Consider the following 12,510-nt stretch of genomic DNA (forward strand, 5'->3'; position numbering starts at 1 on the left):
CTGGCGTTTGTGTGGATCGCCGTTGTGCGGTGCCGAGGGGCTGGGGCGCGCCGTGCGTGCTGGGAGGTGTAGTATGGCAGGTTGCTGGCACTGCGCGCTCAGCATTGCGGCTCCGCTGAGCGGTCAGGTCGCAGTGGGTTTGAGAGGCAGCGGCAATAAATGCCACCAGGGGTGCTCCTTAGGGAAACGGATGTCTGGCTGGCAGAATGGCGTGCCGGCGGTGCTCATCCCCATCCTTCGCACAGCTGAACTTTAGAGCAGGAAGGCTCTTCAAGTACTGAGACTGCACTGGGGTAGGGACTCTGTATGGAACGTGCTGCTGATGGAGTGTGATCTACAGACCAGGAGACAAACAAGTACTGTAATGGTGCACACTTGCAAAATGCAGAGCAGGGAGTAAATGTATGGAAGCAGTGATTAGTGGCTGCCACACACCATAGGTACCCAGCTGTTCAAGTTCCCTGTAGATGTCAAGTGATTTCCTCTTAACTCAATGTTGGCTTTTCATGGAACATTTTAATCAGGTGTTCCACTAATTAAATACTATTCTACTGTATTTACAATTTGTTCCTGCTCAAATCTTACCTCTGCTGTAGCATTGCTATGAACAGGCTATCTGTGTGGCTTTTCACTGGATACCTTACTGAAGCACACAACGTTTAGCCTATCAACATGTGTACCACTGCCACAGTACTTAGGCAAGATGCACTGACCCGTTTGGCCACTGAAGTCCTGGACTGCAACCTTTGGCCCCAAATTAAGTATTTTCCCTACCCAATAAGTTAAATACTAAGATTAGTCTTCACAGCAGCCAAACTGCTAAGAGGAAGTGTGTCTCTAAATACTAAATATTTAAATTAATTTCAAGGGCGTAGGGTGAATCTTAATGTTTGTTTCTTCTGTCAGGTTTAAGCACCTGACTTCTCCTAACAAAGAGGTGTCAGTTTTGGTTCCACAGTTAGAAATTTCCTCTTTGAGTTTGTACCAGACTGTGCTTTAAAAAATTTATATAGACTAATAATGTTTTTCTTTTGAAGCAGAAAAAGGAAAAAAGAGAAAACTGCAGGTGTTTATTCACTGGCCTAGCTTTTGTAGGACTTGTTCACAAGGCTATTTCTTTTCCTTCAGCTGAGAACTGTCAAATGAACATTTAACAAATAGGAGTTAGGTGCCTTAATCTTCAGGTACTGTATCAGAGTGTTTGATGGAATGCTCCAGGGAGCCAAGTTTGTAGGTTTGCATCTTGGTCAGCTTTCCTGTGTTCTGAGCAACTAAAGTGTGGATGCTGCTCATCTCTGTATCATTCTCCCTTTTTGTCCTTTACAGTTGTTTGTGTAGTGACAAATATGGCTGCTGCTGTGTACTTGGAGTGTTCAGGATGTTCTGGGTATGCCTGCCAGCAGGAATTTATTAGATAGAGAGGTCCAACACATAGGAGCCACTCTAATTGTCAAGGTGCTTAAAATTTGAAACCATCGAGGAAGTTAAAAAAATATAGATTTTCTTAAGTTTGGGGTTTTGAGGATTACACTTTTAAATTTAGCTGTCTGAATTTCACTCAGCTCAGCCTCACACTTCAGGGGATCTTTCTGTTACTGTTGCTGCCAAAATTCAGCCAGAAGTCTTTATTTGGACAGGGGCTGGCATCCCCATCTTCCAATAACTGGATGCTTTTTTTTTCCTAATGTATTTAGTCTGAATTAAGTGGAAAAGAAAGTGCATTTTTATCACTAAATTAGCTGTGTGCGTTAAAAAAGCAGATCGGTTTGTGTTACTCTGTGTTTTCAGTATGCATTTTCATATGTCAAGTGTTGAGTTTGATTGCTTTCTGTTGTATTTTTTTCTTATTCTAAGGTTTGGTAGTTAACTGGTCAGGTCAAGGATTGCAAAAGCTGGGTCCAACATTACCCTGTGATCCCGATACTCACACTCTGATTCTGGACAAAAACCAGATAATTAAATTGGAACATTTGGAAAAATGCAGGAATCTGATGCAGGTCAGTGTTACTTGAGTTGTATTTGCTGTGATGTAATGGTACTGTGGTGCTAATTGAAATATTTCTGCTATAAGGCCACATTATACGGTAGAAGTCAGTCAGCAGTTACTGTCTTCATAGAAAATTAAGCAATGGAGAACTAAAGTAGAAAGCTCTATTTTCAGCACAGCTCTGCAGTTGGTGGTGGAGGAAACTTTTGCTGGTTTCTTAGGTAAGTAAAGTTAGATTAATGTAATGTAGCTAAGAATATTTAGAAAGGTCACTGACCTGATTTTGATACTTTTGAGTTTTTGAGTACTTGATCTCTGTAATCTTAAAAGTAGCTATGTAGTTTACATGGAGTAAAGACAAATGTGCAGACATACTTACTAGGACTCTCCCTGGTTGGGTTTCAAAACTCTTCACAGAGAACTGTTAGTAGCCTTAATTTACAGGAATAAATGAATAAGGCCAAATGTATTAGGTTTAAAAAAAAAAAGGTTTAAAAAAAAAAAAAAAAAAAAAGAAAAGAAAAAGAAAAAAGAAAAAGAAAAAAGTAAAAAGTAAAAAAGAAAAAGAAGAAAAAAAAAAAGGAAAAGAAGAAGAAAACAACTCAGCAATTAGCAATTACAAACATTAAGTGGGAGAGATCTGTTGTCTTTAGGTTAGATATCAGGAAAAACTTCTTTACACAAAGGGTTGTTAAGCACTGGAATAGGCTCCCCAAGGAGGTGGTTGAGTCACCATCCCTGGATGTGTTTAAAAACCATTTGGATGTGGTGCTCAGGGACATGATTTAGTCATGTTGTTAGAGTTAGAGTAGCATGGTTAGGTTGTGGTTGGACTCAATGATCTTGGAGGTCTTTTCCAACCTGAGCAATTCTATGATTCCATGATTCTTGTTAACATATTGAGTTACACAGGCTCTGATGTTGTTAGTGCTTAGCTTTAATATACTTAATTTTGAAACGTTTCATTTAGGTTCATGAGGGTATTAGTAGTAGCAATATTAAGCATGTACATGATGCTAGGAGAAATCAATGTTAATTCTGCTGGAGCAAAGCTGTACAAGTCCATGTTAAATATTGCAAGTGCCTGCAAATAGTCTTGGAGGAGTCGCCTACACAACCTCTAGAGACGAGCTAAACTGACGTTGGAGAGGGTTCTTTTAATTGCTACCACAAACCCTCACCAGTCTGCCAGCTTCACAGTTGCGGTGTTAATTGGTATTTCTTGTGTTCTGTTAGCGCAGGACTTCTCTGAGAATCATGAAATATATTTTATCTCGTAACATGACAAGAAGTATGGTTTTACAGCAGGAATGTTGCAAAAATTTGTACAGTGATTTGGCAATTCTGATTTTAAAAGCTTATTTTCATATTATTCATTTCCTTGTTTATTCTCCTTCTTTAATTAACTATTGATATGAGAAAGTCTTCACAGTTCTACAGACTTAGTGGAAATCTACTTTGATTGGTTTATTTCTTGTCTCTTGCAGATTTTTGTATTTCTAGTATTTGTTTGAAAATTTAACATATACACTGAAGTAGTTCCTGTTGGATTGGACTTTTATCTTGACAGACAGCCTATGCTATCAGTAGAGTTTAATTGTTGAAACTGTTTCTTTTGTTTGTGTTGTCCATCTGCAGTTGTCTGTAGCCAACAATCGTTTGGTACGAATGATGGGTGTAGCAAAACTGACTCAGCTCCGTGTGCTAAACTTGCCTCATAATAGTATTGGGTATGTAGAAGGGCTGAAGGAGTTGGTGCACCTGGAATGGCTCAACTTGGCAGGAAACAATCTTAAGGTAAGTACGTAGAGTCTTATACATTTTCCAGAATCTACCATAGTAATTTGGAAAACACATTAAAGATGATCCTTACAATGTTTCTGTTCCACTGCAAAGAAATGTCAATTTCTGCTTCTGGTTTTAATGGGAACAAATGTTGAACCTTTGTGTCCACTAGTGTAATGAAGTGGAAGAGGGCAACTTTTGGACATGAACTGGCTTGGGGAGAAATGAAACATGGCTTGACACCAACATGTAATGAGAACTGGGAGGTAGCCTACAAAACAGGAAAAGAATTATTTTAAAAATTAAACTGATTAAAAACCATGGTTTTAATGTTGGGCTTGTTATACAGTGTTGTTAGCTCCCAGATAATTTTCAGTTATTGACACCTCTTTCGATTTAATGACTAAAAAACTATTGAAATTGACTCCTTTATTTTTGTAGGCCATTGAGCAAATCAATTCCTGCGCATCTCTTCAGCACCTTGATTTGTCAGACAACAACATATCTCAGCTAGGAGATCTCTCAAAACTTATGTCTCTGAAGGTAGATGCACTTTTAGCTGTTTTTCTTACGTTCTTTGCATTGAGCATTCTTTTTTGGAAAATTGTTAGCTTTTAAAGCATTAATTATTCAAATGCTAGATTTTAAAGCATTCTAATTAATCCTTATGACTTTTAGAAGGAAGAATATAAGAGATTTTTTGTTGCTTTCAGGTTGCACAAACTGGGTCAGTGATTCTTATGCAATCACTAATGATTTTGATTAAGGTAATGCTGTAAGATAGCACTCGTTTCTCTTAACAGGTTATGAATCATGACAAAGCATAGTGTTAAGTCTTTTACATACACTGTATAATGTTTCAAATACACTTTTTGTAAATGCAGCTAGGTGTCAGTTCTGTATTTCCTAATAATAACATTGTGCTTTAATATCTAAAATTCAGTTTTCCCTCCCTGGAATATGCAAACATTATTTTGATTATGCCAGAAAGCCTTAGTTGTTGTTCATTTTTTTTTCTGTTTGTATTCTGAAGTTATTGTTTGGATGGAACGATGGGGAAGAAACGCTATTTTTTTGTTGTTCAAACATGCATTTTATCACCATATTGCTATTTTACAGACCTTGTTGCTGCATGGAAATATTATAACTTCACTTCGTACTGCCCCTGTTTGCCTACCTCAGAATCTGACTGTCTTTTCTTTGGCAGAAAATGAAATCAGAGACTTAAATGAGGTAAGATGTAGAAAATGTATGACTTTGTCTTTAAGGGAGAGTGAAAAGAAATAGCTGGATTGTTCTTTTGAGTATGTAAGTGAAATAGACTCTCTTCTTTGAAATCACCTTTGTTAATAGAAGAAAACTTTAATTCTCTGTGTAATAACTGTTTGATCTAGCTGTGCAAGTTAGGTAACAGCTTTTTACATTTGTCCTTACAGGACTTCTTACTGTATTTTATGCTTTTATATTATTTATGAATGTCTTATATTTCGAGGACTAGATTCACAGAGAGACTTTCCTGATTATCTAAAGGTTGAAACTTGAGCTGATAAATTGCTGCAGCTCAGCTGTTCTGTTCAGAACATGGTCTCTAATCTCCCATACAAACTCTATGTAAGATAAATGAGTATTCTGTGATATTTTTTTTTCTTTATTGGATTTGTGTGTGTGTGTGTGTCTGTGTGTGTGTGTGTGTGAGAGAGAGAGAGAGAGAGAGAGAGACTTCTTCCTTTATCTATTCTAATATGAGGAAAAAACATGTTAGTTGGACATCAATATTGGAAGAAAAACCTCATTTGGTAATGTATTTCTCCCTTCTACAGTGTTGGGCAATGTTTCTCAGCTTTTCAGATTGCCATTGTTTTGTCAACATCTCCATAGTATTCCAGTTTACTGCAGCAAATACACTTTCTTATATGTGCAAGCTAACTCCTGAATTTTAAGAGAAACGAATGTTTTCCAAGAGCTATACTTCTTGCAGGAAAATTAACAGGCACATGATGGTAGTAGCTAAAAGACCATTTAAAAGATAGTCAGGTTTAACAAGCAAGTGTGGTTTTCAGTGTAATTGTAATGTTGCTGTTTTTTGAGATGTATTGCTGTAATTAGGCAATTAGGCATTAGGTTATGTTCTGTAAGCTGCTAATGGTTCTCTTCACTTAACAAATATATCTTATTTTCTCAAGGTTTCGTTCCTGGCTTCTCTTCCTCAACTGGAACAGCTGTCAATAATGAACAATCCTTGTGTGATGGCCACACCTTCAATCCCTGGCTTTGATTACAGGCCGTATATAGTCAGCTGGTGTCTCAACCTTAAAATTCTTGATGGATACGTGGTTTCTCAGAAAGAAAGGTAATGTGATACTTCTGGAATTATCAAGTAAAGTTTGTGTAAGCTGAAATTTCATTTTTATATGATAAAAAATAGGTAAAATGCTAACAATCTGAAATTGTTTGTCTAGCTAATGCCCATTTGAGATACTGGCCAATATACATTGTTTTTGCAAAAGTTTTTATCTGCTATAGTGGTATTATTATATAAAATCATTTAAATAGGAATTAAGGTTTTCTTTTTTTACTCAAATCACTGTAGCACTTGTACAAAGCCAAACTGTGGTAGCAAACAATCAGTGGTCTTTTATCTCTCTCAAGTTCACAGCCTCTTTGACTTTGTGGAATGAGATAATAGGCAACTGTTAAAGCTATTATCTTAGGGGAAGCTCAAGCACGCCCTTTTGTAAGGAGTCTCATTTCCATTTAAATTCGTTTGTTTGTTTTACAAATATCAGTATTTACTGTATCACTGTGTATATCACTGCTATATGTATGATAGCGGAGGTGTCTGGACACTGTTCACATTCAGTGTTTTGGTAGCTCTTAGAGGAACAGCACTCAAAGCAAAGTTATGAGGTTTATGCCATATGTTAACAGAGACTGTCTTCCCAACAGTTTGAAAGCAGAATGGCTCTACAGTCAAGGTAAAGGAAGATCATATCGACCTGGGCAGCATGTTCAGTTAGTCCAGTACTTGGCTACTGTTTGTCCTCTTATATCTACATATGGGCTCCAGACTGAAGAAGATGCCAAACTGGAAAAAATACTAAGTAAGCAAAGGTGAGAACTTCTTGCTTCTCTGTTGTTAGAAAATGTCTCATTATGTATTAGATATTTCCTTTTAAGTGTTTTAAAGCGACAGCAAGAGCAGAAGATGGGAAGAGTAATGGAGGTACAGGATGAAGGGAATGAGGAGCAAGAGAGCAGCAGGAGTGTTTGCTGGGCACTCTGGAGGCAGTCTGTGCTCTGTAGAACAATTGAAGATGATTTGTACAAGGACTGTAATTAAAAAACTCTAACTTCCCAGATTTCTATTGCAAAGAAAAAACTTATACACATATGATCTTTAAGGCAGAGGGATTTTTTAATATCTACCTTATGATCTCTTAATTTCACTAAGTTGAAATGATCTTTCTCTTTCCTCAGATTGTAAGGAATGCCTTTGTGGCAATGCTGTTACCTGATTTTGTATTAGAATGCAGGGTCATGCATTTGGATAAAGTCATTTTCAAGCCTAAAAGTCCATTCCTCAAACTCTTCACACATACAAGCATAGTATGTCCTGCAGTTGACACTTAAAATATCTGTATCCCTTGCTTGTGTATAAAGATACTCCGTGGTTTTCAGTCTGTACTCAGAATTGTGTGCTGTATTTTTTTCTTATTCTTTTATTTTTCTGGTTACACGTATATATAATGAAAAGAAAGAGGCAGAAGGAAGGAGAACAGGAGCAGCCTGTGCAGTCCCTTACTGTGTGAGTAGTCCTTTTACTAGGTGTAGGCTAGCACCTACTAGCTGTAGCTAGCATCTTGTTTTAGAACGGTTTGATTTCTTGTTTACTTCAGAGTAGCTGATAGTTTATTTCAGATGGCTTGTGTACCAAAAAAAATAAAAATAATAAAAAAAATTAAAAAATATATAAAATATATATATATTAAAATATATGTAATCTGTTGAAACTGTGCTTAGGCTCCACCAGAGGCAGCTGATGTATCAAAACCAAAATGAAGGACCAGCTACATCTGCTTCCAGCAGAACTTTGCCTGTTACTTCTGGACACAGCAGTCCAACCCATCTACCACAGATAGTTCTTGATAATGGTAAGATGTAAATTTATACCTGTGACCTTACCAGTGGGTGTAAAATAAATGCAGATTTATTTTTTTTTTTAACACAAAGTATGAATTTCTGTGAATTAAAGTATTTTATTGAAACACTGTGAGACTTCTGAAAATGTCTTTCTGCCTATCTAGAACGTGTCATCCAGAAGAATTCCTGGGTTGGACCAAGTGTGAATGATGATCATTCCTATGCAGTGAAGAACACTTTTCTTCATGAAAGAAATTGTCACAAGGAGCTGTACCTTGAAGACATACAGACTGATGAAGACAAACTAAATAGCAGCCTGTTATCTTCAGAGTCTACTTTCATGCCAGTTGCTTCAGGATTGTCTCCAGTGTCTCCTACTTCAGACCCGAAGTTATGTGGAATCAGTTTGGACCTAGAAGATAATGATAGTACTGTAATTGAATATGCAAAAGATGCTAAGAGAGGAGAAACAGTTAACAAGCAAGAAGAAACTTCTTGGCTTACAAAAGAGGACTCCAACAAAGTGACAGAAAGTGTGGAAACTCAAGAGCAAATCAAAGACAGGGTGCAATTATCATCTCTTGATCTGGTAAAGGCTAACCAGGCTGATGCTAGCAATTCTTCAGTATCCTCTGAAGACCAAGTTCTGCACAGTCAGCCTGGCAACTCAGTAGGCGCTGAATTGAAAGTTACAACACTCTGTACTGAGCAGGTGACAAGAGAAAATTCAGATTCTTTAGCTTCTGTTGGTCAAGGTGCAGATGAACTCCAAAGAATGACTAAAGCAGCTACCAAGCTTCAAGCCTGCTGGAAGGGGTTTTATGCAAGGAACTACCACCCCCAAGTCAAGGAAGTGCGATATGAAATTCGACTGAGCAGGATGCAGGAGCACATAATTTGTTTAACTGATGAAATACAAAAGTAAGTTGAGGTTGTACTGTGCATTTTTCCAAGCCTGAATATAGCTTGCTCCAAGATAGTTCAGAAAAGGTATAAATGAGTCTTCATATAACTGTGCACAGTAGGACCCAGCATTAATGATACAAAACAGTGATAACACTAGAGGAAGAATACCTGTAAGATATAATCATTATGCATGCATGTAACTTCTCATCCTCTCGTGTCTTCTATGAGTGGGTCGGATTGGAATTAACTTTTTCAATTCCTTTGTTACTTGGACATGTGTGTTTTGCTGCATAATCAAAATGGCAGTTGTAAATTGTGAGGTTTCTGAGACTTAATCTCTTAGCAGTTACAAAGTCTCTAAGTGTCGGTATTGAGTCATTCCTCTGTTAACGATCAGTCAGAGGAAGAGTTCTCACAGTGTCTTTCATGATATAATTTTCAAATACACTTCTATTTTTTTGATCGTGTGAATCCATGTTTTAAGGGGATTATAATCACAGTTTCTTAAGTTCTGAGACAGAAATTGTGAATTCATTAATATCATTCAGGATCTGCCTGGGAACAGTTTGACAGATCCCTTTCATTTACTATCATAATGACAAAAGTTCTGTGAATCAGGCTGAGCTCTTGGTGAACCTATAGAAAATCCTAATGCTTTCACATTGTACTGCACATTTATCTTGGTGGTATCAGGTGGGGAAAGCATAATTTGAAGCGCAGAAGTACTATTTTTTTTTTTCCCCATCATTTCCTTCCTAACTCAGGAGAAAGAGACACCTCTACTTAAAATGAAGAGGTCAGGTTCAGTATGCAAAAAGACCCCTGAAGTATTAGCAAAGCTATACATGCTTTATAGCAAAAGGAAAGCAAAATCTAATTGTAACTTTGAGAAACAAATGTATACTTTAAAGCCAGCAACTAGATATTGATAACAAGCCAGATGGCAATACTGTCTCAATGTGGTGTTTTCAAGAGTTCTTTTTTGTAAGCAGATATTTTTATGCATGTATTATGTATGTTGATTTTGTTACCAGAATATTATTTAATTTGCATAATTTTTGATGTTCTTGCAGACTAAGAAAAGAAAGAGAGGAAGATAAGATTCAGAGGCTTGTACAGGAGGAAGCTGTCAGATTTCTTTGGAACCAGGTAAATAGCTTTAGTCCTATTATTTTTTGCTTATGAACTGAGAAGAGATTTCATACAAGAGAGCATGAAGAGATGGTGAATATGGTTCATTCTTCCAATTACAAACTTGGTGGCTTATTAGAATGTAACCGCAATGGGTTTGGCTGTTCTTTTATACTGGGAAAAACTAATATTCAGAAGTGTTAACACAGTAAACTGTGTAACTAAATGATAAAATACAACTTGATATGAGAAGGACGACAAAATGCAAGGAGAACTGAACAAGCATAGTAGGCATTAAACAAGATGTGACTGCTACATGTTTAGGGCAAATGAAACACTGTTGAGAAGTGTTGCTTCTAAGCAAATAATTTCTAGATTAGGAAAAACATATATTAATATATATCTTTTAATAAGTTGTTATTTCTCCCCAAGCTAAGGCTTGTTTTCTTAAGAATGGGCTATTTTTAAAAGATTTCTTATCTTTTTGCCTTGAAGAGAAGATTCCCTGTTTTCTTCAGGGAAAGATATTCTTTTTTTTCTTGAAACATCAAGGTTGTGAGGTCTGTGGATGTCGGGCATCTAGTTTAAAAACTATTATTTAACACTGGGGAAAAAAGTATTTTCCCCTAAAGTATAGTGAAATGTTATATTAGAGTTTTGTTGCCAATTACAATAGCTTAGAAAACTAAGTGCTCTTTGTACTTTACAGGTTAAATCCCTTCAACAGTGGCAGCTTACGGTGACACAACACTTAGGTGCTGCTTGTCAACCTGGGATCCCTTCGGCTGGTGGTACTTGTCTGTCGGAACCCTCTGCTCAAACATCTACACCTGAGCAAGAAACCCCATCAGATGTTAGTTCTGCTTGGTTAGCTCCAGCTAGTGATGTTCTTCAGGAGAAGTCTTTGTTACAATTCCCAGATTCTGGTTTTCATTCTGCCATGGCTGACCAGACTCATACTGGTGACTCATGTAGCTATGAAAAGAGTTTAACAGAAGGAACTGAGGGCTCTCTTTCGCTGGAAACTGTCAAACAGTGTGGCAATTCTGTTTCAGAACATTCTTCAGATGTAGAAGATGACCATGGGGGATGTGAACAAAGCAGAGAGAGCTCTAATAATGAGCAGGACAACAGGCTTCTACAGCAGTATTTGGAATCTGTTGAGCAGCTAGAAGAGGCAGATGAAGGGACGAACTGCAATGATGGAAGAGAAGAGGGTGGCTGGCAGCAAATTGATATTTCAGCTGAGAGCCAAGATTCTTCATCTGACATTCTCTCTGTAGGTATCCCTCAAGGCACATCTTCCCCGGCACGAGGTGAAATGAGTCAGACGCCTGACAGCTGCAAACTAAATTCAGGAATAGGTGAAGGGAAGCAAACAGACTGTGATTCTTCATTTCAGATGCTGCATGTTGGAATAGCTGTGTAGTAGGCTCTATTTCACTAAGGACTAGGGATTCCATTTCCAGTTTTGTTTTTTTCCCCCATTTATATAAAACTAATTTCCATGTGTGCTTGGATTTTATTTATTCATGTTTTGTACTCACGTTAACAATTTGTTTTAATTAGCATTCTGCTCATGTTGCTGAGGACTGACATATACTGCTAGCTTGAAATCACCAAAGTTTTCAGTGGCTTTCATTATGCACTTTATTTTCTAACACTTAGCTGATATTCTAGTAACTGGCTTCCTTGAAATTAGTTCTGAAGGGGCGCAGGATGGTGTTGGCTGTAAATTCACCTCAGTGAAAGTGTTAGTTAGTCTTGTGATTTTTTTGTTGTTTTTTTTTTCTTCTAGAGAACAGAATTGAATCCTTATTCTTCAAAGAGAAAAATCTGATGAAAAAAGATGAAAGCAGTTGCCTTTCAAAGTTTTTGACTAGAGCAAATGTTAACTAGTGTTTCAAAAATGTGTTCCATGAATCCTGTGTCCAAGCCAGTGACATCTTTTTTGTCTTTTACTTGAAGCTGCTGGCTTGGAATTTGGTCAGTTACATAGATTCTGAAACAAAGACTTAGAGTCAGACCTTAGGGAACTTGAAACAAACTTTTGGTCTTTGTTTTCCCTGGGGTTGAATTTCCCTGTTTTTTCTCAGGTAAGAAAAACTCCAAGTGGAACCTGCAGCAGCCTTTACTAAATAAGTTTCAAAAGGGCACGTGATCTGGGAGCTTAGTTTCCAAGAGTACACTGCTGGGTTTCAGCAGCAGACTTAATGATACATATTTTGCCTCCACGAGGTTGCTAATGTCATTTTGGGATTCATGGCTTTCTAGACATGAGTGTGTTTGGATCACAACTCCTATATACAGGTATGAATATTAAAAGCAAATGTTATGGCTTAAAACTATTGATATCTCTCTTGGTTGTTTTTGGGGGGGGTCATTTTTCTTTTTTTCTACTTTTTGGTATTTGACATTCCAATTGCATGTAGATAAAAAAAACTGTATTAATTGCCTATTGGAAAATATGCTTAGTTTCCTAAACTCTTTTCACCTAAACACCAGGCGAGGAATTGCATTTGTGTTTTGTCTAAGCCATTTAATTTTTTTTTTTATTTTTT

The 12,510-nt window shown here is 37.2% G+C and overlaps 1 protein-coding gene across 1 annotated transcript in view; it reads left to right on the plus strand.

Annotated features, from left to right (window-relative positions):
• The window catches only part of CEP97 (centrosomal protein 97), a 12,927-nt gene extending 423 nt beyond the window's left edge, over positions 1-12,504 (plus strand). Inside the window, exons 2-11 of the mRNA XM_019619347.2 lie at positions 1,854-1,997; positions 3,626-3,784; positions 4,214-4,315; positions 4,892-5,005; positions 5,956-6,122; positions 6,719-6,883; positions 7,793-7,923; positions 8,077-8,833; positions 9,892-9,967; positions 10,659-12,504. Coding sequence (XP_019474892.2) covers positions 1,854-1,997; positions 3,626-3,784; positions 4,214-4,315; positions 4,892-5,005; positions 5,956-6,122; positions 6,719-6,883; positions 7,793-7,923; positions 8,077-8,833; positions 9,892-9,967; positions 10,659-11,378 — 2,535 coding nt within the window. The 3' untranslated portion in view covers positions 11,379-12,504. The remainder of the gene's footprint in view (positions 1-1,853; positions 1,998-3,625; positions 3,785-4,213; positions 4,316-4,891; positions 5,006-5,955; positions 6,123-6,718; positions 6,884-7,792; positions 7,924-8,076; positions 8,834-9,891; positions 9,968-10,658) is intronic.
• Positions 12,505-12,510: the final 6 nt, after the last annotated feature.

This window comes from Meleagris gallopavo, chromosome 1 (genome assembly GCF_000146605.3).
Source record: "Meleagris gallopavo isolate NT-WF06-2002-E0010 breed Aviagen turkey brand Nicholas breeding stock chromosome 1, Turkey_5.1, whole genome shotgun sequence".
Classification (NCBI taxonomy): Eukaryota; Metazoa; Chordata; class Aves; order Galliformes; family Phasianidae; genus Meleagris; species Meleagris gallopavo.